Source organism: Montipora foliosa, chromosome 3 (assembly GCF_036669935.1).
Source record: "Montipora foliosa isolate CH-2021 chromosome 3, ASM3666993v2, whole genome shotgun sequence".
Taxonomy (NCBI): Eukaryota; Metazoa; Cnidaria; class Anthozoa; order Scleractinia; family Acroporidae; genus Montipora; species Montipora foliosa.
Genome location: NC_090871.1, coordinates 15,359,447 through 15,381,823, shown reverse-complemented (window position 1 = coordinate 15,381,823; position 22,377 = coordinate 15,359,447). Strand labels below are relative to the sequence as shown.

Below are 22,377 nucleotides of genomic sequence, written 5' to 3'. Positions count from 1 at the left end.
TTGAGCATGTTTAATTGTATATCAAAACATCACAAAACAACTTAATTATGAGAAACTAAAAATAGCTTAGAGCCAGAAAAGGGTTAACTATAGAAAAAGCAATACGTTCACATGGTACATGTAGTTAACCTTGATTTGCTTTAATTATAATCCTGCCTTGAATAACTTAATTGGCCGTACAATTATCATAATATTATTATTTATCCTCATGCTGATAAACCCAAAAAATGCCTCTTATTGTTTTTTAAACATACTTGACTGCAGTAGGATCCCCATCAGATGAAAAGTCATCTGTGACACTTCCCATGACCTCCAGTGGAACCATTGGTTTAAATGTTCCCATTTGATTAGGTCTGAATGATAACAACACGTCCACTGATTGGCCAGGACTGATATGATCCTGTGATGGTGACGAGTGGAAGTGTGCCGTGGAATGGAGAGAAAATGCAACTGGCAAACCTGCTGACTCATTGTTTACAGTGCAAAGTGCATCAATTTGTTTGCCAACAGGACAATCTCCAAACTTGAACACAGGACTAGGTGAGATGGACAGAAGCACTGGTAAAGCTGTTCCCAGGAGTGCCACTTCAACTCGTGAACCTTGATCGGGAAGATTCATCAGTTACAAAAAATAATGATATTGCCACAATATTTTGATTAACCTATCATTAAGTTACAATAACAATGACCCAGCTCTGCAAAGTTTTAAATTCAAACAACTAGACAGTAATAATTAATATTATTTGGCACAAAAATGTGAAAAGAGATGCCCCTAACATTATTAAGAAAGTAATCAAAGAATAATTCTCCAAGTTTGATCCTATTCCTACAGCATTTGCTGGTAGATTGATAGAAAGAATTATTGCATTTACAAGTGTAAATTGTGCTGGATATGAAAATGGTTTATAGTCATGCCCTCACTATTGCAACTGCAAGTATTAACTTTTGACCCCCAGGAGAACTTGGTATGTAAATTCTCCTCACAATTTCAAAGAAATGTCAGTCAGACAGGATTGAGAATGAAGATTAATCTAACACCAAATTCTCATGACTCCCCAACAAAGAACTATATGGTACTAGTTGGGAGAATGCACATCTCAATCGTGGGAATGAAAGGGATAAAAGTTAATTGGGAGTGTAGATTTTCAGTTCAAAGACGGTAACTACTATTATCTGGTTAAATAAGAACAGAAATTGTACATAACAATGGCTACAGTGTGCTTGTAGATTCAATAGAGATCTTGCTGGCCTGTGTAGAAGGGGCTGTAAGGTACTGGTCAGTGTTAAAAAAGAGCAAAAAATATTAATTTTAGCAACATGGATTTACGTATGCCTTCAAACAACTAATGGAAATTCTTTAGTCAGTCTCGATGCTACACAGGCAGCCTGATCCCAAGGCATTCAGTTCCTTGCTGCTCTCTGTACCTCCATTACTTTTTGCAGCCAAGTCAGAAATCCCAGCAACACTTCCAACTGTCTCTATATGCATGAACAGAGTGTAGTCCTTCCTCGGTGGAGGTTGGTCAGTTCTCGTCCAACCCTTGTTAGACTTAGTATACCTTGGACTAAATCTAAAGTGAATCTCTCTTTGTTCGAGAGGATGAAGGACTCCCTGGCTTGGTAAGGCTGTAACTAGCGTTGTCAAGTCATTGGCCAATCCCATTTCTTGAGACTGAGTTTGTGACAATAGCATGGCTGTTGTATTTTTAGTCAAATCAATACCCTGGGACAAAAACAACAATCAAGCCATTAATTAACTCCTTTTAAGCTTCAAAGGTTAAGGTTCACATTACAACTAGGTTGACAATAAAACACAGTTCGATGCTGCTCTGGTTTAAAGAAAATTGGAAGATTGTATTGCTTAAAAAATGGACCGTTGTATGAAAATTCTATCACCTTTTGAATCGCACACAGGTAAGCGTCCCTTCACTAATTCATTCATTTAAAGACACAAAAGGGCAGCTTTTGTATCTCATGTTAACAAACCGCAGTGCCGGTCCAGAAAAAGAGTTTTCTGCACACAATAATTCCCAAGCCACAGGGCATTGTTTTTGTTTCCGTTTTGATTTAACATCTGTGAAAATTCAAACAAAAATTTAAAAAACTAAAAATATTCCAAGATTGTCACTAGGTACGGTTTTCTCCTGTCCCTTAAATTATTAAAATGGGTCTTTGAAGAGTAAATTTTAAGTGACATGTTTATCCAAATTTCTTCAAACCAGAGTACCATCAAGCTACATGTATGTCCCTTTACGTTTATTACTCTCACAGTGCTCGAAATACAAAACAATTCCAGGTTGTCCCTGTTTCAAAAGTCAGGCAACTACATGCAAACCATAAATTGGTTGCCCCGATAAATGCTTGGTTGCCCATTGGGAAACCCCCTACAATTAAATGCACGCCATGTTGAGAAGCAATCACATGGCGTTGGAACTTGCGTATCCCACAGCTCTAAGTGAGCGCCTGTAGTTTTTTAAGTCTGGGTTAAGTTATTTCCATCACCAGTTACATCACAATACCAGCGAATTTCCCAACCTGACATTTTTTTATAAAAGCCACAGATATTCAAAACACAGGAAAAAATGCTCAACTGCAGCAAATTAATTATCGTTAACCTCACACTACAGTACTATCACACATTGACATCAGAAAACCGTTGTGTGAGTAGAGTGCTGCTTAATATGTAATTCATTTTCTATTTTTGGCTGGGTTGTCTGTTGTTTTTTCGTGGGCAACCACCTTAAACTAGTTGCCTAGTAAACTTTCTAGTTGTCTGGAATGACCAGACGACTCCTAATTTCGAGCACTGACCCCTCACATGCACAGTTTTTTACGACTAACATCATAAGTCTGCCATAAAAAAATCTATGGTAAAAAAAATACACTGAATAACAACTACATGTATAAGGTCTGGAATACAACTTACAATAGCAAAAACTGTGAAAACATTAGAACATACCACTTCTTGTCCTTCTCCACCTTCTTCCAGTACAACAACAAAGTTTGCCTCATCTGGTCCATTGTTAAAAATCATGAAAGATTTTGTGAGGTCTGTACCATAGTACGTTGAGCCAAAGTTAATTGTCCGCACAGTTTCCTGGGTGTCCAGGGTCAAAAGCTCCAGAGATCTCTCCACAACATTTCCAATAATTTGAAGAGTTGTTGGAAGCTGGCCCTCAAGTTTTACACTATAGAACATAGGTGAGAATAATATTGATAATAATATTACTCATTAAAAACAAACATTAACAGACTTTGGGTACATTTTTTCACAAAAGATAAATAAAGGACAGATAATCATTATTAGTATAATTATGCAAAAACAGTGGATAGCGTTGAATGCAAGCTCTGATTGGCTACTCAAACTCCAAATATCCTTCGCTATTCACCTCCAAGCAACTCACGCGGAATTTGTGCCTGAAACATTCACCTCAGTGTTGGTGACTAGTGGTGCATGCTGCATATTAATTCAGCAGCGTACACACGCGTTGTATTCTTAAACTAGCGAGTCTTTGACGTCACTTTCTCCTCGACCCAGCTCTCTCAAGATTTTTAAGTTAGTAATGGCAGACCAATAAATAAGAAAATTCCAGTTAAAATAAACAGGTGTCTTAAGTTGTTAAAATCAGAACTTAAAACTTGGGTCAGTTAGTGTTTAATTAACATAGCTTTGAAATCCAAAGAAAAAAAAGAATTGTTTTTTTGGTCGTAGTACAACTTTAACATCAGTAGTTCCTTCAGTTACAAAACTGGTATAAATGGAAGCCGATGGTGCGCCCTTTAACCCCCCCCCCCCCCCTCTCCCTCTGTCAGTGTTCCGTTTTACGGATATTTAAAGCCATAGCTACATGGATCAGAGGAAAGTCGAAACAGACATTGAAGTCACCGAGGATTGAACCAGGGACCTCTTGCTCCGAAAGCCACATGCTAGCCAACTGAGCCACGACACCTCTCGAATTATTGTAATTATATCACTTATTGTGACAATAAAATTGGAATCAGCATGGAAAAACATGTAATTTCATGACGTGTACCCATTGAGATGCCCAAAAAGTAGACTGAAACATTGAAAGAAATACAGCTTAAAAAGGAAAGAGAAGCATGTATGGACAAAAATGGACAAGATTGAAACAGAAATTGCCTTTGGATAATCTTGAAAGAGGTTGGCCCAACGTTTTTCAAGTTCATGGCAAATTGCCTAGACTAAGGTCGTTTTTGCTCAGAATCATTTTGTTTGTGATATAACGATAATTTTACCAGTAAAGGAATTTGCGATTTAAACTAAAAATTTCCTTGAACAACTGAAAATAATGTGACATAGCCCCTTTAAATCAGTTTGTCCTCCTTTCTTCCTTCAGTGTGGCTAAATGGAATTTAGGCACACTTAGAATGAAGACAATGCCAGTCAGTGGTAAGCCTTTGAACTGGCTTAGTGGCTACCTCAATCTTTTCCAGGGTGGCCAGTGTTACCAGCTACCTTAAAAGTTTCTTGTTTGCTGATTCCAATTTCATGGTTAGCTTTTCCTAATTCCTTCCCTTCCCTCCCCTCCCATTCCTAGGTTAAAATATTAGGTTGGTAAGTACTCCACTAAGTTTTTTTCACTATGACAGTGCCATTGAGTGGTAGCTGCTTCTAAGATTATGGAGACTTCCTTCCCCAAACAGATTTCTTCCTAAATCCACTAACCTTGGGGCACCAGCTCCCATTAGCTCATCTAAATATTGTCAATGAGCTTAAAGCTTTATTGTGATGCCTTTGTTTTTTTGCTGGAAATTGGTCCCTAGCATGATTGACCAAACATTAATCAAAATTAAGCTTAAGTCTGAACCTTTGATTGACCCCTCCCCCAATTATACAACAACAGAATATCACTCACTGTGCTATTTCATTGAGTTCTCCTGGAGTTTTACTGATAAATTCAAGCTGCAATAGTAAAACACAAATTGCAATGTAATCAATCATGTTACAATTAAAATAATTTTTACAGTTTCCTTAATTGAAATTGCTGGTATCTCAATACTATTAAGGGTACCGCCGGTATTTACATGTATTCCTTAACAAGGACAGTTTCCATTGAACATGTATAATTATCACAGTGACCTTTCTCCACAGGATAATGCTTGGACCTCTCAGATTCTTTTCCTGGGTATGCCACTCACAAAGCCATCATCAATAAATTCATACCCTCTCTGATACAAACTTCCTTAAGCCTGCCTTAGCAAGCATTCCCGTACCAGCGAAGATTTTCCTCAACTTCCGCACAGGGAGAATGCGGAGAATTTCACTGGTTTGGGAACGTTTGCTTAAGGCAGGCTAACAGTAAGTGCAATCAGCAGCCAGAAAAAAATAGTATACAGTCACATAAAAATGCTTATTTGCTGCTACACTACTTAATGACTATAGCTGGTATCAATAGTTTGTAATTTACAGTTAATAGCATCAAATTTTCCTAAAACTGAAAGATTGATCTCACCTTTACAGCCTGCTTTGTTCCTGGTTTGACAACACCACCTGATGGCATAATGGTGATTGGTTGGTCGCCGCTGTATCTGATCTTAAACTCTCCTGAAAGAGACCCCTCATTTATGACATAAATCTCCTGAGATAAGACTTTACCATCTGCCACTGACACACCAAAATCTGCTGGGCCACTTAGTTCTAACTGTGGAGAAGGGGTGTACCTGTCGATAAAGGAAAGACAAATTGCTTCACTTGCCTTGCTTTTTAAATTAAGCTTTGCATTTTAAATAAAATTGTTGTAATAATTTTTTTAATGGTCAATGACTGGTTTGTTTACTTAGTTTCTCCCATCTGATCTAATTGTTCCAGCCAATCTGTTCAATCGGAGTAACCAAAGATCTCAAATCAGATCTCAGATAACAGAAATTATACAAATTTTCAGAGAAATACCACTTAAGGTAAGAGATTTTATGATCATTTTTTAATAAACACTTGAGAATTCCATACTTTTCTTTACGAACGAAAAGCTTTTGCTCTCCAGTGAAATTTCCATAATTAAGCGCCAAAAACAGAGCTAAGCTTCCCATTCTTACCAATGGTCAAATATACCGGTAAATGTGCAAGGATAGAAAATTTCAGACTGTCAATCTGTGAAGAAAAGCGGTTTGAAAACTTAGGAAAATACGAGGATTTGTAAAAAATCATCAAAGCATGACTGGATGGCAAAGCGACTTTTTCCCACACAAACTGTAAACCAGCTTAAACCATAGTTATACTAACGAAAATCAGCATGGTAGCATATTTTAATCTGCTCTTTTTATTTCTGTAAAATATTTTCATGTACTCAGCAGAATCATCATCATGAAAAAGAGGTCATGTGACCAACTGTTGCAAAAGGCTTATAGTTGCAGTTTCCTGCAGGACAAAAGAGCTGAGTACAGCAAAGATCTTGTACTGACGCTATAAGAGGAATCTCCACCACATCATTATCAGCCACAAGAATGACCCGGTCTTGTGCGTCCTCTGCTTTTGTAGTGTAATATTCGACCAATGCAGCAACTTCCAATCCAGGTGCTATAGCATGATCGGGATTTTTCACTTTTAATCTAAAAAGCTGAAACAATATTTACGAAATAACAATAATTACTATTGTTATTGAACACTTATTAAAATAAATACTTTATAACTTAATTATGCATATGAGTTTAGAACTTTCATTTGAAAATATTCTTCGTGCACAAAGATTAATTACTTCACGTGCCATATCTAGGACAAGAAAGTAAGGTCAAATTGGTTTACACTACTAGGCAATTAAATCCTGACAATTGAGTTTGGATTGTAAATTTGTCCAAGTGGAATTGAAGGGGCAGACTTAATTCCGATTAGGCCTTGCTAATTAGGTACTCCCATGCTTAGCGCTGTGACGATTGCAGAATCATGACTTCAATCGGCTGGTCTTTCATACATGTATACCGGATCCGAGATAATTAATGTCCATTAATGTTATTACTCACGAAAAATCAACACAGAACACAATTTGTGGGCCAAGTTGGCAGGGAATATGCCGGCAAGGCTCGGATGAAACCACCAACCAGAGGGACCGGATGAGGGGCCTCGGCACATGTCGCCACACCGAGAGGGTGCCTCATGCCTGTGCTGCAAGGCGGGCATGGTGGCTGGCAAATGTCCTAGGGCCAAGTAAACCCAGTCAGCACAGGGCTGAAGGGGTGCCGCAGGCAGCAATTCCCCGCCCAAAGGCCGAGCAATGCCAGGGTTACCCTGTGCTGAGGCCGATCCTAAAGACCCCTTCTCCACCAAACTACAAGGGGAAAGGAGCGTGAGGCCCTTATAATTAATGTCCATCAAACAAAAGAACAAAGCGAACATAACAATACTCATATGCATCGATTTCAAATACACAGGAGCAATTTGTTAATTGCAGTTTTGAGCTGAGTATATTTTACTTACGTTTGATGCAGGACCGTGAAATCGAATGGTCTTCGAAGTCTTGCTCATGTTCTGGACAGTAAGCGCCATTTGGTGCACAACGTCAGATTCTGCGTCGAAAAATTCAACCACAGGCGGGACGATTCTCACTCCTGCCACAGTACCCTCCATACTCAGTACTTTAAGAAAAAGATGATAATCTTTTAACGGTGAGTTGGCGGAAATTTACAAAGGAACATGTGAGAAATGCAACAAGCTTAAATTCGCCGCCATATTTAATGCACAATCTAACTTTCGTTGCTTAGAAACAAGTCAGACTCAATGGCAAGTTGTGCTATTAATATAACACTCGTTTTAATTGGATAATTTGAACTCATAGGCTTTCAACCAATCACAAGTAAGTTAAGATCTTCACCCAGCTGGTTGCAAGATGGCCATAGCACAGCACAGTCACTGACAACATGAGACAGGCAGAACTGTCTTCTAGCTAATACAGAAAGGAACAACAAAGTGCGGAAAGGATTATTTTTCAAGTTTGTTAATGTGGGTTATGAAGACTATACCTCGGGAGGCCACTCTTTTCTGACGGACTTTTTGCAATCAATTGAAACCGCAAGGAGGAAGCGAACTTTTAACACAATGAAACTTCTTTCAGCGCTTTGTCCACGTGCTCGAAAACTTTGTCAACAACCACCTGTTGATGCTACGTGTAAAAATTGCAAATGATATGCGCGCGTAGAGTTGAATGAGTCTCGGATGAATGAACTTCACGAACGATATAAACAAGATAGATGCCTGTATCTGACTGTCACAGCGTTGCTTGGAATGTTTTGGTAAGCCGATCACAGCATTTTTCATTTCTTAAACCTTTCCGAATGGTTCTCTTTTCTCTCAGTTTCCCTCCTTTTTTGTTCTCTCCCTTGTCCCTAAATCAAGAATTTAAATTCGCTCTTTGTCAGGAAGGAGCGCTCATTTTGGACGACGGTGACGTCGGCTGTATTTTTAACCCAAAGAGGTTAAATTTTTTTTCTGGTTTGTACAGTACATTGCGTTACGAGAGCATTCTTTCAATAGCTTTGATTTATAGAATTACTCTTCTATATCCGAGGGAACATATCTCCTTTCGGGCTTTTCCTGTGCCTGCAGTTTTTCGGAATATCGGAAATATTAGCTTTATTTTGATCAAAAATTTGTATAGAGTGGTATTGGCTTTCTAATACTAAGCGGACATAATGCGTATTTGGTATTACGTTCTGAGCAAGTTTTTTTAGAAGAAGTCTTAAAATTTATGTGTGAAAAGGTGGTTAATCGCGTTTTATGTAATTTGGGCTTGTGCAGTGCCCTCCGATGAGGAAGTGAACTTGACTTATTTTAAATACAAGGAAAAGAGAGGTAGCGGTTCGATGTTTTCCGTTTTTTTACAGTCTCAAGTTTTTCTGATTGTTTCTTATGAATTTACTCTGCGCTTCTTTAAGCTTCTTGGTGTAGTTTCGATCTTTGCGATCCGTCTTTTCGCTTGAATCATCTTACTTTTTTCGAAGTCACGCATTCCATCTCATGAACATAGTTTTCTTCCTGCTTTGCCCAAGACACGCCAATAAGGTGGTGTATAGTTTGTGGGTTAATATCTGACGAATCTGCAAATTTGGCCTGAAATCAATTGCATTTTGACGAGCAGGTGCTAAGTAACCCGGGCAAAACCAAACATGAAAAGTTTAAATTTTTATCCATTTAAGAAAATATTGAATCCTGTCTTGGCACTGCTAAAAGGTTTGTAGAGCAAATTAACATTAATCTCAAAATTTTCCCAACATAAGGATTTGATTTGATGAGTATCATGGTATCTGTTTTTCCAATAAACAGCATGTTTTGAAGAAAATTTTATGGAATGGGTGCAATATATACAAATTCTTTTTCTTGATGGTAACATTTCAAGTTTCTTTTTTAACAAATTTTCATCTCAAGGTTGGTATGAATGGAAAACCATATTTTTGAGAAACCTTTGAATCTAATTTGGACTGAATTTGACAAATTCCTAGTTTCTTTTGTTTTTGACGTAGAATAATTTAAGATCCTTGCCATTATGTAACGTACATCATTTAAGTATTTGTTCCTTTTTATCAAAGTGTGGGGATTTCCTAAATAGTCCCTATAAATTCCATTTTGGTCTTTGTTTAAGCCCTAGTGGTGCACTCCTTTTGTAATAAAATGTCTTCAGAGACAAAACGGTGAAGACTTCTTTTGTTACAGTTGACCATAGATCGGGGAAGAGTTTCTTTTATGTTGTGTCACTCAAGTATGACACCTGTTGAATAGACCACTTTTGATATATTAAAATTCAGTCCTAAACAAAAGGCATCATCTCGAGGCTCTGGGGAATAAACTCATACAAATGCTTATATTTATTCCCCAGAGCCTCGAGATGATGTCTTTTGTTTAGGACTGAATTTTAATATTTCGAAATTGGTCTATTTCAAATTGAAATTCAACATCAACTTGTTGAAACGTTTTACCATTACATTGGCCAACTGAAATGTGAACCTATAGTTTCCTTTTAAATTAGCAGAAATTAGGCATGTTGGAAATAATTTTGCAATGAATTTTCCATAGTTAAAATGAAAACATTGTTAATATTTTTCAATAAAATAGCTTTCCATAGTAATGTCTGTCCAAATTTATTTCTTGCCCTGGCTCCAATGCTGCCAGGGATGAAATTTACTATTTGTAGATTAATTGATGGACCCTGTGGTAGCTTTAAATTTAATTTCCTGCATTCTTGTGAAATGTTTGTTGTGTTGAGAAGGTGAGATATGGGGTAATATAATCCGTGAGGAGAATCTGTTTGTCTAGAAAACGTGAACAAACCACTTTATAGAAATGTCTTATGTTACCTTTCTAGGAAATTGATAATTATAATTGTCTTTTGTTTATCATGTAAGAAAATTGAATTAGTTAATTATGTAAGATTTAAAATAACTGAATGATTTGTCAGAATCCCCATAAATTATTTTTCAAACATTTTCTTTCTTCTCTGCACAGACCAAAATTGCTTGCTTAATTCTTAGTAATTTGTGGGGAGAACTTCACTTTTTAGGAATGTATGCAACTGGTGGCTTGAAATTGTATTCCCTGCTTTAATTATTACAGAACAAAATGTTGAAAGCTGTGAAAAAAAGGTGTCAAGGAGAAGCATGTGGTTTCCTGGAAAGCTAGCAAATTACTCTCAAATCTAGTGAAATGCTTGTTGTTACTTAACACCTTTGTATACATGTATGTCCTAATTTCCCCAAATTTGGCATCTCTTTTATTTTTTGGCAAAATCATATGGTGTCATGTAATGAATTTTTTATTCTGTAACGAATTATGTAGAGAACAGGTTAATGTTCCCATTTATTAAAAAGTGTGAGAGTTTTACATAGGTATTTCATCAATAAATTTCATTATGGTATTTTGAAATGTTCTAGTGTTTTGATTCATCAAAATGTTTTCAGAGTGATCAACTCAAAAAATGGAAAACCACTGAAAGGTTTGAAAGGTTAGTTTAGTTATTTTTATTATATCAATGACTGTGGCAGATAACTTTTACTTCTGTCATCGGTGGATGTTATACAAGTTTGACACCTGTTGAATTGTTTGAATGTGACCATCATGTGGCTTCAATAATGGATAAGTGTTTTTGACATGTGCTAATGGATTGCAACTGCATGAATAAATTAAGTGATTGATCATGTCAGAATTCAGTGCCTTGGTGTTAAACCTGTTTTCTGTCGCTTTTGACCACTTTTTCTGGTTAATGTCCTTTACCGGGGTATTCCTGTCACTGAGACACATCAGATCTTGTTCTAAAATTAATTTCCAGTGATGAATGGAAAGCTGTATCGGTCTTTTTTTGTTTATTTTCTTTGGTGACTTGAAATGTATTAAATTTAATTTCGACTCTCATTATGAAATATAAGATGTTGTCATGCTGTGCTATAGGAAGAATTCTATGGAAGAGTGGCACTGCGGTCTGTCTTTAATAGAAGAGACATTGCAAAATTAATATATACTGAATATAAATTATGAAGCTGTCAAAAACTGCCCTTTAAAAAGCCTGCAATTATTATTATTAGGGTTTTGTATATTATTATGGGTAGTTGGGGTATAGGCTAAATTATTTTTGAAAGAAAATCTGATCACTTTTTGTGGTGCATAACATTCCAAATCAGTCATACATTCTCTTTCCATTTTTTTGCTGTTCTCTGAGTTTGAATGCTTCATACAAGATCAGACTTCATAGTGTTGCAACAAAAAAACACTGCAAGACTAGCTGTACTTTAAAGTAACAGAAAACAAGCAGCTGAGGCCCTTTATAAATTCAAGAGAGTTCTAGGAAGCTGCATTTTCTAAGCACTACCTGTCACATGGCAGACACATAAAACAGTTATTTTTTAATTTTGAAAAAGGCTAAGGCTCTTACTGATTTCTTGTTCCCCCCTGTATGTTTCTAGAAAAGTTTGTTGTAGCTTTACAAGAATACCTTTGGAAAGTGGAACCAAATATTTTTCTTGCAATGTCTTCAGCAACAAAAAATACTGACAATCTCCTTGTCAGGGGAAGGTATTTTTCGTGGAAAGTTGTGGAACAAGAAAACTATGTAACAAGTTGCATGAAAAATTGCCTTGTGTGTAGTTTTCTAGCTATCATCACACAATTTGTTCATACTATTTTATTTGTTTTAGATTGGGGTTACTTGCAATACCATGATGAAAGAATATTATGTAAGTATTTCTTGTAGACGGGTGCAATGATTTATTCTGGGTCTGAATTTTGTTTATCCTAGATAAAGTGGTGGCATAGATGACTCTTCTATTTTTTGGAAGGAAAATGAATGTAACCCAAGACATGCAATAACATAAAGAAAAATATTTTTAAAATACTAATACCACACCCTATCAGGGTCTTTTCAGGGATAACCATTCAAAGCACAAATCTGAACTGACATGAAACAGAGCAGTCTACTAATAATATAAATAATTATTATAGGCAAAGTGAAACAGTCTCAAAGAATAGAAATAAATCCAGCGAGTTGTCAAGCACGCTTACCCCACTCCCAAGCTGCAACCTATGTGTCTAAAATCATTTTTTAAAAAGGAGTTACTGGTTTCAGTTTTCCAGTTAGCTCAAATACAATGCAGGGTTCATACGCATCTTGAACACCCTTGAAAACCCTTGAATTTCGAGAGTACATTTTCAAGGCCTTGAAAGTCCTTGAAAATCTAGATGCTCTTCATTCCTGGTCCTTGAAAGTCCTTGAATTATTTCTGACCCACATTTTTAATCTTTGAAAAGTGCAGTAAAAATAATCAGCCACTCAAGTCATGTTATACAAACGGACGAGCTATGGGGTCGAGAATGGTTACCAGTGCCTTTGCATTATTTTCACGCATGTACGTTATGGGAAATGACCAAGAATTGTACTGTCAGACTATTTCCATGGGTAAATTCTTCGACGTAAATAACAAAGAGGTCCTTGAAATTTCAAAATTTGGCCCTTGAAATTTCTTGAAAAGTCCTTGAATTTTTAGTCTGAAAAAGGTGTACGAACCCTGACAATGGCATTGTGGCTTTTTTCTTAAATGGGATGGACGGGTAATACAGTCACCTTGCCACCAGGAAGACTCACCATCAGTAAACTTACCACCAAGAGTCATCTCGCCACCAGTGATGGATATTGGAGTATAATTATTATTCTGAAGTAGTATTATAAGTAGGGATGAAAATGCGACCACTTTCGTTGACCTCGCTCTGCTCGGTCTCGAAAAATGGTGGAATTTTTAAATCCTGACAAAACTACTTGGAAACACAACAGCTTCCCGAGAGGCCCGGGCGACGGGGCAGTTCGAACTGGCCATTCAAAAAGCGGCAGGTCAGCAAGATAGTCAACTACTTCAAACCATAGTTTTGTAACTTTTGCCAGCTTCATATTTTGGCAAAAAGGGAAGTAATGGGTAGCCAGTACCTTTGATACTCTCTCTTGCTACTTGAAACTTTTGTAACAACATTGAAAAAATAAGCAGCTTTGTGCAGTAGATTGACTTGTTGCATTCAAAAGTTGGTACATTTGGACATTATTTGAGGGCTTACCGGTAGTTCTTCTCTCTCTACCACTTTCCTCCAACTCGCCCTCCCCCTACATGGTGTCCTTTCCCTGCTCCCAACTCTACCCTGCCCTTTTCCAATGAACAGTTTGGGAAAAAGGAATTTCATTTTCGCTTATTTGGCAATTTTTAGAGTGAGTTTTGGATTTTGGAGCCTTTTGTGGTTTTATGCATCTTAAAAGTGGTCTCCTGGATTTGGTATTTTATTTTGGGGAAAAAATGAATTTTCATTGATTTTTATGCACTATGCATGTTTTACCGTTATTTATCGCGTTTCTAAGGTTTGTTCGAAATCAATTGAGGTAATTTACCTACTTTTTCTACTCGTCCCTTATTTCCCTCCCCTATCACCTCCAATCTCAGAATTTGTTGGGGATTCAGCAAAATGACCAAAAAACGCTGTGTAAATTTGTGCCAGCCTTTCTTGGTGTTTTCAAATTACAGTATTTATTAAAATGATTGGCAGTCCGGTAATTTTTCAAATGGGTAAAAACCTGTCAGTTCCACGACTTCAACTCGGTTCTCTCGCATGATAGGATCCCCAGTTACCAATCGACGACAACCTCAAAAATCTAACCTTTTAAATTTTCTCACGTAATGACTGGTATGGGTCACTTTATCTCAATTTTTGAATGCTAACGTGTGATAAGACTCAGATACTGTTTATAAGGACTTTTGAAATGAGCGCCTAAGACTTGCCGGTAATGTAGTGATTTGAAAACCCTGATAGGCTTGCTGTCGGCCATTTGAAGAGTTATTTTTAAGCGCCATCCTTTTTCCCGTGAAATGCATTTGAGGTGTAGCCCTAGTAATGAAAATGAACCCACGCAAGGACAGAAGAAAAACTCTTACAAGTTGTATGCGATCACCGGTTCTCTACCGAGTGTGCTTCTAAGTCAAACGGGAGCAGGTCACGGAAATTTGACATGTCATTTCGCGACAGAAGAAATGAACCTATCCCTTCTCTGCCGTCCACTGAGACACCTTAAAAACAAAAGCAGTATAGGATGTGTTCGTGTTACAACTTACAGGCTACTCTTTTTATTATTATTTTGCAACTGTGGCAGTATGAGGATTTGGAGGCGTTATCACAAACTGCCCGTGAGGTGTGGTTAGCAGAGCAGTGTGCTGCCTTCGAAACACAGATACAGAATCTATCACGTGAGAAGGAAAAGGATCATTTTATAGAGGAGCTCTATCGCAAACTCAAGCAAGTGACCCGTCGCTGGCAGTCGTGGAATCACAGATCCTTTGGAGGAGTAACTTCAAGAGGGTATGTTGATTTTTTTTTGAAGAGTTTTGCAGTAAATGTTGTTTTGAAAGCGTTTTAAAGCCCTCGTCTTGGATCCAAATTTGTGATCTCAAGCAACGAGAACCTCATCTCAAAACACAAATCCACATTATTGCTAGAACGGTTTTCAATTGATTGTCGAAAGTAATTAGCGAATTGCATTGGTTTTGCATGACGGCTTCACTCAGTGATTGGTTCAAAGTTCTCGCGCCACTTTTTCAACCAATCAGAAGTGAAACCAAAACCAATCGTGGCTTGCGCGTGCACATTTTCCCGCTCTTTGTGTCGGCTACGTGTAATTACTTCGAGTGTTGATTGGTTTACTGGATTGCTTCCGTCCTTTCTGATTGGCCAAAGTAATTTCTTTGGTTTTGGTTTTATAACACTCGATTGAAACTCATTCTATCGCTTCACGACTATTCCAACCCGTGTCATGGGAACGTTAACCACAAGACGTTCTTGATCCGTGGACGGCAACCGTAATTGTGCTGTTTTCCTCTTTAAATGTGTTGACACTTCCACATTTATATTGCTAAGTATCTTTTCCCTGGTGGAGACTATTGGTCTAAAATCCTGATAGAGGCTACTGACATGGCATGCGAAATGTTCACTTCCGGTTGTCGTGCGCGGCTTAAAAACGTCGCGAGAGGAGAGATGCTGACGTCTTCCCCAAAACTTTAGATTTGATCGTTACTGTTACGCGCACGTGTGGAGCGTGCAAGTCCTTTGTTAGACCAGTTACTTGACAACGGGCGAAGGCACAACTCAAAACTCAGGGCACGATTTGAACCAACGACCTCCTTTTAGTTTTCTTTTCGTCCCACGTCTTAGCCGTATTTGAAATTTGAGGCGCATAACATTGTTATGTCGGCAGACCAGCGGAGCACATTGTCCACGAGGAACCTTCGACAAACGACCTAGCTGCCCAATAATTCTTTTAGGTCGGTCAATGGGGAGTCAGCATCCGGCCAGTGTTGTGGCGGTCATATGTTCGACTCCTGCCTAGAACTCTAATTTTTCAGTTTCGTTTCGCCCGTTGCCAAGCAACTTGTCAATCATCTTTCTCACGGGTGCATAACACCTTTAAACATCCATAGTTGCACGCGCAAATCCTTTTTTTTTTTATGCTTTTTTTGTCAGAGTTGTGTCATTTTCGCTCCCATTGCCGATGTCGTTTCTTAAGTTTTCGAATTTTTGGGCATCCATGACGAGGGTTTGGTGTTGATTAGTAAATTGTGTGATGTCTCGTCTCGAATAATGTTGCCACTGAGTTTTAAAAAAGGGAACGATCGGGCGATCATCCAGTCAAAAATTGAAGCTAATATTTCTCGATTCCGTTCTATTTTCTTCAGTCTTTCTGGGTTTAGTATTTTACTAGTAACTGCATACCTTCTCAGGGGGCTATTTACCTAAGACATCTATCATAGCACTATGATGATTTACGATACCAAAGCAATATTGTGTACTATTAAAGCTACATATTACGCAAAGACAACTTGAATCTCCCGGAAAACAAAACGCAGCTCAGTTGACAGTTATGGAATAAAGCACTGTGTCAAGTTACTGCACTACCACACGTACGCAATGCGTGCCTGTTTTTTATTTCGCTTCTCGTATCCTCAAACACGTACTTTTGGTACTTTCACTGTTACGCAACAACAACAACAACAAAAAAACTGGTGTATCTAATAGATAGTAATGCTGCAGTACATTTCTTTGACAATATTTATCAATATTTACCATTGATAACCACTGCAACGGTGCATTGAAGTCAATAGGACTTATTTTACTTTTTTGAGGGAATGAAATGTCGTCAATGTCCCGAAATTTAACCCGGACCACCCCCTTTCCAGACCTTGATGAAATGGAGAAAATGTAAACGGAAATAAAATACAAACCTCTAGCTGATAAGCCACTGATCTGAAATTCGAGCATGATGTAAAATGAGAAAGCAAGACACTACAAACTCCCCTAGACTGCAAAACAGTCGTATTTTTTTGAGAACGCAAGCGACACGGTAAAATAATATTCAGACAAAAGGTCTGGAGCGAGTGTAGGGCGTGTGAGGCTCGCGCGCTTCACACGCGAGGATCACGCTTACGGCGCTTCGCGCCTTCCGAAAATGGAAGAAAACGACTGTTTTGCAGTCTAAAACTCCCCTTGCACCAGATCGCGGGAATCGAAAGATCCGTCAGATGTCTAAATTGTATGCAGAAATTGTAACTTAAAATCTGTCCTGGTACTCATCAATCAGCGAAAGTTTGTAGAACTATATTCAGTGCTACGGCTTGAAGCACATGCCAAGCTTAACCCAAGTAAGTTTCGATTGCATGAACCGCAGCACATTTGAAATAAAGTGTTTTACGATTTCATCGTATCGTAGTTTTTCTAATCATTCTACAAGTTTGATTAACGAAAATTTCATCAGTTCTTCTTACTAGAATTCGACCCTAAGAAGGCGTGGCTGCGTCAAACGATGAAATGCGAAGCTCAATAGACCAATTTCGATATATTAAAATTCAGTCCAAAACAAAAGACATCATCTCGAGGCTCTGGGGAATAAATATAAGGATTTGTATTAGTTTATTCCCCAGAGCCTCGAGATGATGCCTTTTGTTTTGGACTGAATTTTGGTCTATTGAGTCAAATGTCAGTTTTAGGTTTTTCGTGGCGCAGTGCATTTTGGTAAAAAGTGGTGAATTCGAGAATTTCCAGATTACGTTACTGCTCGCTCGCTTCGCTCTCTCCGCAGCAATAATTTAAATCATTAAATGAAAAAGGCCAAGAACTTGGAATGTTTTAGGAAACAAATCTTTTCCTGCGTTTTTCATAATTTTGCGGAATTCATCCTCAAGCGCCAACGAACCAAACTGCGTTTTGGCTTCCATCAATCAAACACTTCCGACGCCAACCAGAGATGACGAAATCAATAGCCCACTTTCGATGTATTAAAATTCAGTTCTGAACAAAAGGCATCATCTCGAGGCTCTGGGGAATAAATATAAGGATTTGTATGAGTTTATTCCCCAGAACCTCGAGATGATGCCTTTTGTTTAGGACTGAATTTTAATATATCGAAAGTGGGCTATTGCTGCGTGACTAACCCACCAATCAACATCTTTGGTTCCCACGGTACATTCGTTTTTTCAAATTCGACGCCGATGGAAAGCGATGGAATCTGTACGAATCCTTTTATTGAAGAATTTGTAAAAACATATCGTAATGGATTATGGTGTTCGAGCTGTGAACTAAACAAAAACTCCAATTTTCATTTCCGGAGGCGGAGTCCATCTTCCCGGCTTTGTTCGGAAATTTGATTGTTTGAAACCAAATCACAGTTTGTCGCTTAGCGCTTGAAGGTAAGATTCCGCAGAATTATGCAAAACGCATAAGGTCCAGTTTGGGGGTCCACGTTTTGTACCGTCACTGTTCAAGACCTACTAAAATCCCCCTTCAATTCCACGCACGAACTGTCGTTAAATTACCGCAAGCATAATTCAACATCTCCCTTCCCCTCGGCAGCATTTCTACAATTTAGGTAAACAAGTACTTTAAGCTCTTTGTTAATGATATTTCAACCATATGTCTACATTACTGATTTGGAGACACGTCGTAAATCAAGGCAAAACAGTTAAAAACGACTTTGTTCATTTTTGGCTTCGCAGGTACGTTGCGGAGTTAGCCTCATGGGAGAGAAATGTCCAGCTGCGAGGAATTTTAGTTCCAAAAAGCCAAGCAAACACTCCTGATTCCAATGTGCTTCAGAGGTTTGATGAACTCTGTACGAGCTTTGGAAACTTGCTGGATCGTTTCAGAAAAGGTGTTTTCCAACCACTGAACGATTTCTTTAAAAACGCGAAGGTTCTGGCTCATCTCCAGAGCGTCCCAAAAGACTTGGAGAAGATTTTGAATCAATGGAATTCCCTGCTTACTTCTGGCGCGATCGACGAGAAATTATTCAGCCGCACGAGCTGTGAAGGACTTTATCCAATAGGAATAAGAAATAGAATACACGATTTCGACCTCGTTTTGAGACTTGTTCCGGACTTGACCGAGAAAGCATACGAAGCCCTGCGGCTCGCTCGTCGGTGGAGACTGATCGGAAAAACTTCGGCAAGTTCGGTTGTTGAACGAGAAGAAACTTACACTATCATTTCTAGGGAAGAAACGCCAAAATTGCGCAAACGTCGAAGCTCGAAATCTTCCAGGAAAGTTCAGAGTCTGGAAGAAGAACTTGAACAATCCAAAGCCCAGTGCGCCTCGCTGGAGACCGAGCTTAACAAGTCAAACGCAAAGTGCGAAGCCATCGAAAAAGAAGTCGCAATGTACCGACAACAATGTAACCAATTAGAGAACGAGTTGGAAACTGTGAAAAAACGCTGCGAAGCCTTAAAGGAAAAGCTAGAGAATGCGAGAAAAGAAAGCAAAAATGCTTCCAACGAAATTGAAAGTTCTCAAGAGTACTGTCGTGTCTTGCAGCAAGAACTTAACGGCGCCAGGCTCAAATATTGCACACAGAAAGTTAAATTTATAAACACAAAGAAACGATTTGTTCATGTAACCAACCAACTGAACAAAACTCGAGAGCATTTGAAACAACTCGAATGTGAACTCGAAGCGCGACAAAAACACTGTCAAGCTCTGCAAGTTAGATTAGCAAACTCAAAGAAGAACATTTTGACGCAGGGAAACATGCTGGATGTGTTACAGAACCAGTGCTACAAACTCAAAGAGGATCTCGATGGTACAAAAGCGAAGTGTTTACAGTTAACTTGCGAGTTGGAAGAGTCTCAAGGGAAATGTTCGTCCCTTGAGAAGGAAGTGGATCAAATGAAAGAACAGTTTCAAAATTTACAGGCAGAGCTAAGAAGGGCTAAAGCTCGCGAAGAGCAGTTGATTCGGCTGAATTCACAGTTACGACAGTTGCTTCAAGGTATGAGGAAGCTCAAAGGCTCGTTAACCTTGGGTTTTTTGTCTCTCAACAACTCTATGCCATTGTTGTCACTGTTAATGTGCGTCAAGTTTCATCGCATCATATAGGGGACGTAGTCCCCGGTGTTGTGGTCTAACCTAAGCTGGAAGGGGGCATCTTTCACTTCCATAAAAATTAATTGTAAACTGCGTAACAAGCAGTCTGGCTAAAGTCCCCCACAAAAGTATTGTAAAATTAGTCCTGAAAAGCCCCGTGGGGGAGAGACTAATAGCAAATCATCGTATCTCATTGTATTGTATATCGCGGCAAAAAATCGCAGTACTGTTAGATCGAACTGAAATCGCAAATTGAGTCCCAAGTTTACGGTGCGAGGTATGCTCCGCCCACAGCTAATGTGCAGATTTTCTCAAAGCATCTCTTTTTCTTATATTGTGTTTTCTTGGAAGAATCACTAGAACATTCCATTGTGAGTTTTCCATAGTTTATCATCCTTAAAAGCTTCTATGGGTATTTTTTTTTCATTTTTTTAATCAGATAAAGGAGTTGAGGAACCAGAGATCAATTTACACACTCCAGACACAGGTATGAACTTCTAGAAGAAGGTTTCATGCAAAATAAATTTTGTGTCTACACGTGTAATTGTAAAGAGGTTACACCTCAGTGGCTTAACTCATTGCAGAATACCTTGTCGCTTCAAAGCTAACTCCTAAATTTGCTGGATAGGCGGATGCGAGGAAAGGATGAAGACAGACCCTGGGAACGAATGAATTTTTGAGCTTCATATATGAAGTATACCTTGCGACTTCTTCTTAATCCCATCGAGACACAAAACAAGAGCAGTACACAGCTATTATAACGACTCACGGGATTGGTTCAGAAAACAATGGACACAAAGAACGAAACAAAAGAAACAGGGGACCCTAATTAAAAACAATAGAGATTGCGTCCTAAAGAGATCCAATGAAATTAAAGGTTGTAAAGAGCTGCGTCCTATCCCGGGTCCAAAACAAGCATATGATAGCTATGAACCGGTTTGAGCGAAGGCTGCCGTGACTAAAATTTTATCGCGAAAATATGAATCGCTATGAAAAGAAGAAACATGTGATATGCCTCGTTGTTAAGGCGCATCCGCGTATCCACTGATTCCACCGCTTATTTCGTATCCACGGCTTCAGAATATACTTAGAACCGTGACATTACTAAGGGATGGGTGGTATTTTCCCCTACGTATCCACGTATTCAGCCTCTCCAGAGGTGCAGCTTTGAAAGGGCAGGGTATTTTGCAATTGTAAGCTCCGTTTCGCTATCGTAAGAGAACTCAAGCAAGGATGACGACATCGGCTACAAAAACACCAAAAACAAAAGGCATTGCACGCCCCACACATGCGTTTTACATTTTGGTACATTTCCTCACCTTTCTCGTGCTGGCCAACGACGCCAAATAATTTGACATTTGAGGCTGTATGGAGGACGCGAGTAACTGACGATAAATTGTCAATTTTCTTCCCAAATATACTGTTTATTCCTGGAAAGTTCATGCACACTTTCCATGCCGAATGACTTGGAGCAATCGCGAAATGATTTCAGTAACCGAAAGTTACTTTTACATAACGTTTTCATACTTGTAGTGGTCATCCTTGCTTACGTTCTCTATTAAAGCGTGGAGATCGACCAAAGAAAACGCATTGGGAATGGGAACCGACATAAGTGTTTGAACTATCGCTACCCTAGATTGGGTTCTGATTGTCTCACGGTTTTGACGTAGGTTAAATGAAAACCGCTTTATCAAATTTATTGCAACCAGCATGTAATGGTCTTGGAAATTGTGTAATCTTGAACCAGAGAGCATCTCGTGTTTTTGTGTTTACATTTCAGATCCTTCGTGACTTTAATGATGACTGAACAAGAGCCGAGGCCACCAAGGTGTAGTCTGGGCTGAAATCGTCATTCAAGACCTTGAGACTTCACAAGCCTTTCATTCACAAAACTTCCAAGTGCTTCCATGACCAAAAAGTCAATTCTTTTTCTTTGGATTTCAAAACTATGTTAACTTAGCACTAAGTGACCCAAGTTTAAGCCTTGATTTCAATAAGACTCCCGTTTACTTGAACTGGAATTTAACCTTTGTAACGGTCCGCCATCACTATCTTTAAAATCTTGAGAGAGCTGGATCGAGGAGAGACTTGCAAGTTTGAGGATGCAATGCGTGTTTACGAGGGTGAATGCAGCACTGGTTTTTCGGACTTAAACTCGTGTTTTGCATATATAATAAAAAGTATTTACACGCTGAAATTTTAGGCTGGTGAGTAAATGACGTCACTTATCCCTAGAGGACATCACTTATCCCTAGAGTTCAATCGGTCAATTTTGAACGAGAGTAATGGCGTACCGTGAAATCCAAAACTTACACTCGAAGTAAACACGTGACAGCCTTTGGATGAAATCAAAGCTCAATATTTTGTCAGTGAGGTGTTAAATACACTTTCAAAATCTGAAGAAAAAAGGAAGTGATTTTTTTTATCATAGTATCACTTTTAAATTTTAAGGACACGAGTCGCCGCGGAAATCGGACGATGCGCCGTCTTAAACACTCGAATAATTGCAG

General features: G+C 38.6%; 2 protein-coding genes across 6 annotated transcripts in view; one reads left to right on the top strand and one right to left on the bottom strand.

Annotated features, from left to right (window-relative positions):
• The window catches only part of LOC137996906 (cilia- and flagella-associated protein 47-like), a 68,908-nt gene extending 61,235 nt beyond the window's left edge, over positions 1-7,673 (bottom strand). The window contains exons 1-7 of the mRNA XM_068842544.1: positions 7,430-7,673; positions 6,421-6,575; positions 5,475-5,682; positions 4,878-4,924; positions 2,960-3,188; positions 1,426-1,723; positions 255-600 (exon numbers count right to left, since the gene is read on the bottom strand). Coding sequence (XP_068698645.1) covers positions 255-600; positions 1,426-1,723; positions 2,960-3,188; positions 4,878-4,924; positions 5,475-5,682; positions 6,421-6,575; positions 7,430-7,579 — 1,433 coding nt within the window. The 5' untranslated portion in view covers positions 7,580-7,673. The remainder of the gene's footprint in view (positions 1-254; positions 601-1,425; positions 1,724-2,959; positions 3,189-4,877; positions 4,925-5,474; positions 5,683-6,420; positions 6,576-7,429) is intronic.
• A 155-nt stretch (positions 7,674-7,828) lies between these two features.
• Positions 7,829-22,279, top strand: LOC137996902 (early endosome antigen 1-like). 5 transcript variants are annotated; one of them, XM_068842542.1, is made up of 7 exons: positions 7,829-8,241; positions 10,900-10,943; positions 12,130-12,168; positions 14,616-14,821; positions 18,505-19,772; positions 20,307-20,354; positions 21,648-22,279. In XM_068842542.1, exons 3-7 carry the CDS (start codon positions 12,151-12,153, stop codon positions 21,656-21,658), a joined length of 1,551 nt encoding a protein of 516 aa, XP_068698643.1. In that variant the 5' UTR covers positions 7,829-8,241; positions 10,900-10,943; positions 12,130-12,150; the 3' UTR covers positions 21,659-22,279. The 5 variants fall into 5 exon arrangements, with proteins under 5 accessions (XP_068698643.1, XP_068698640.1, XP_068698641.1 ...); XM_068842539.1 differs by lacking the exon at positions 10,900-10,943 and having other exon boundaries at positions 7,830-8,241; XM_068842540.1 differs by lacking the exon at positions 21,648-22,279 and having other exon boundaries at positions 7,840-8,241; positions 20,307-20,368.
• Positions 22,280-22,377: the final 98 nt, after the last annotated feature.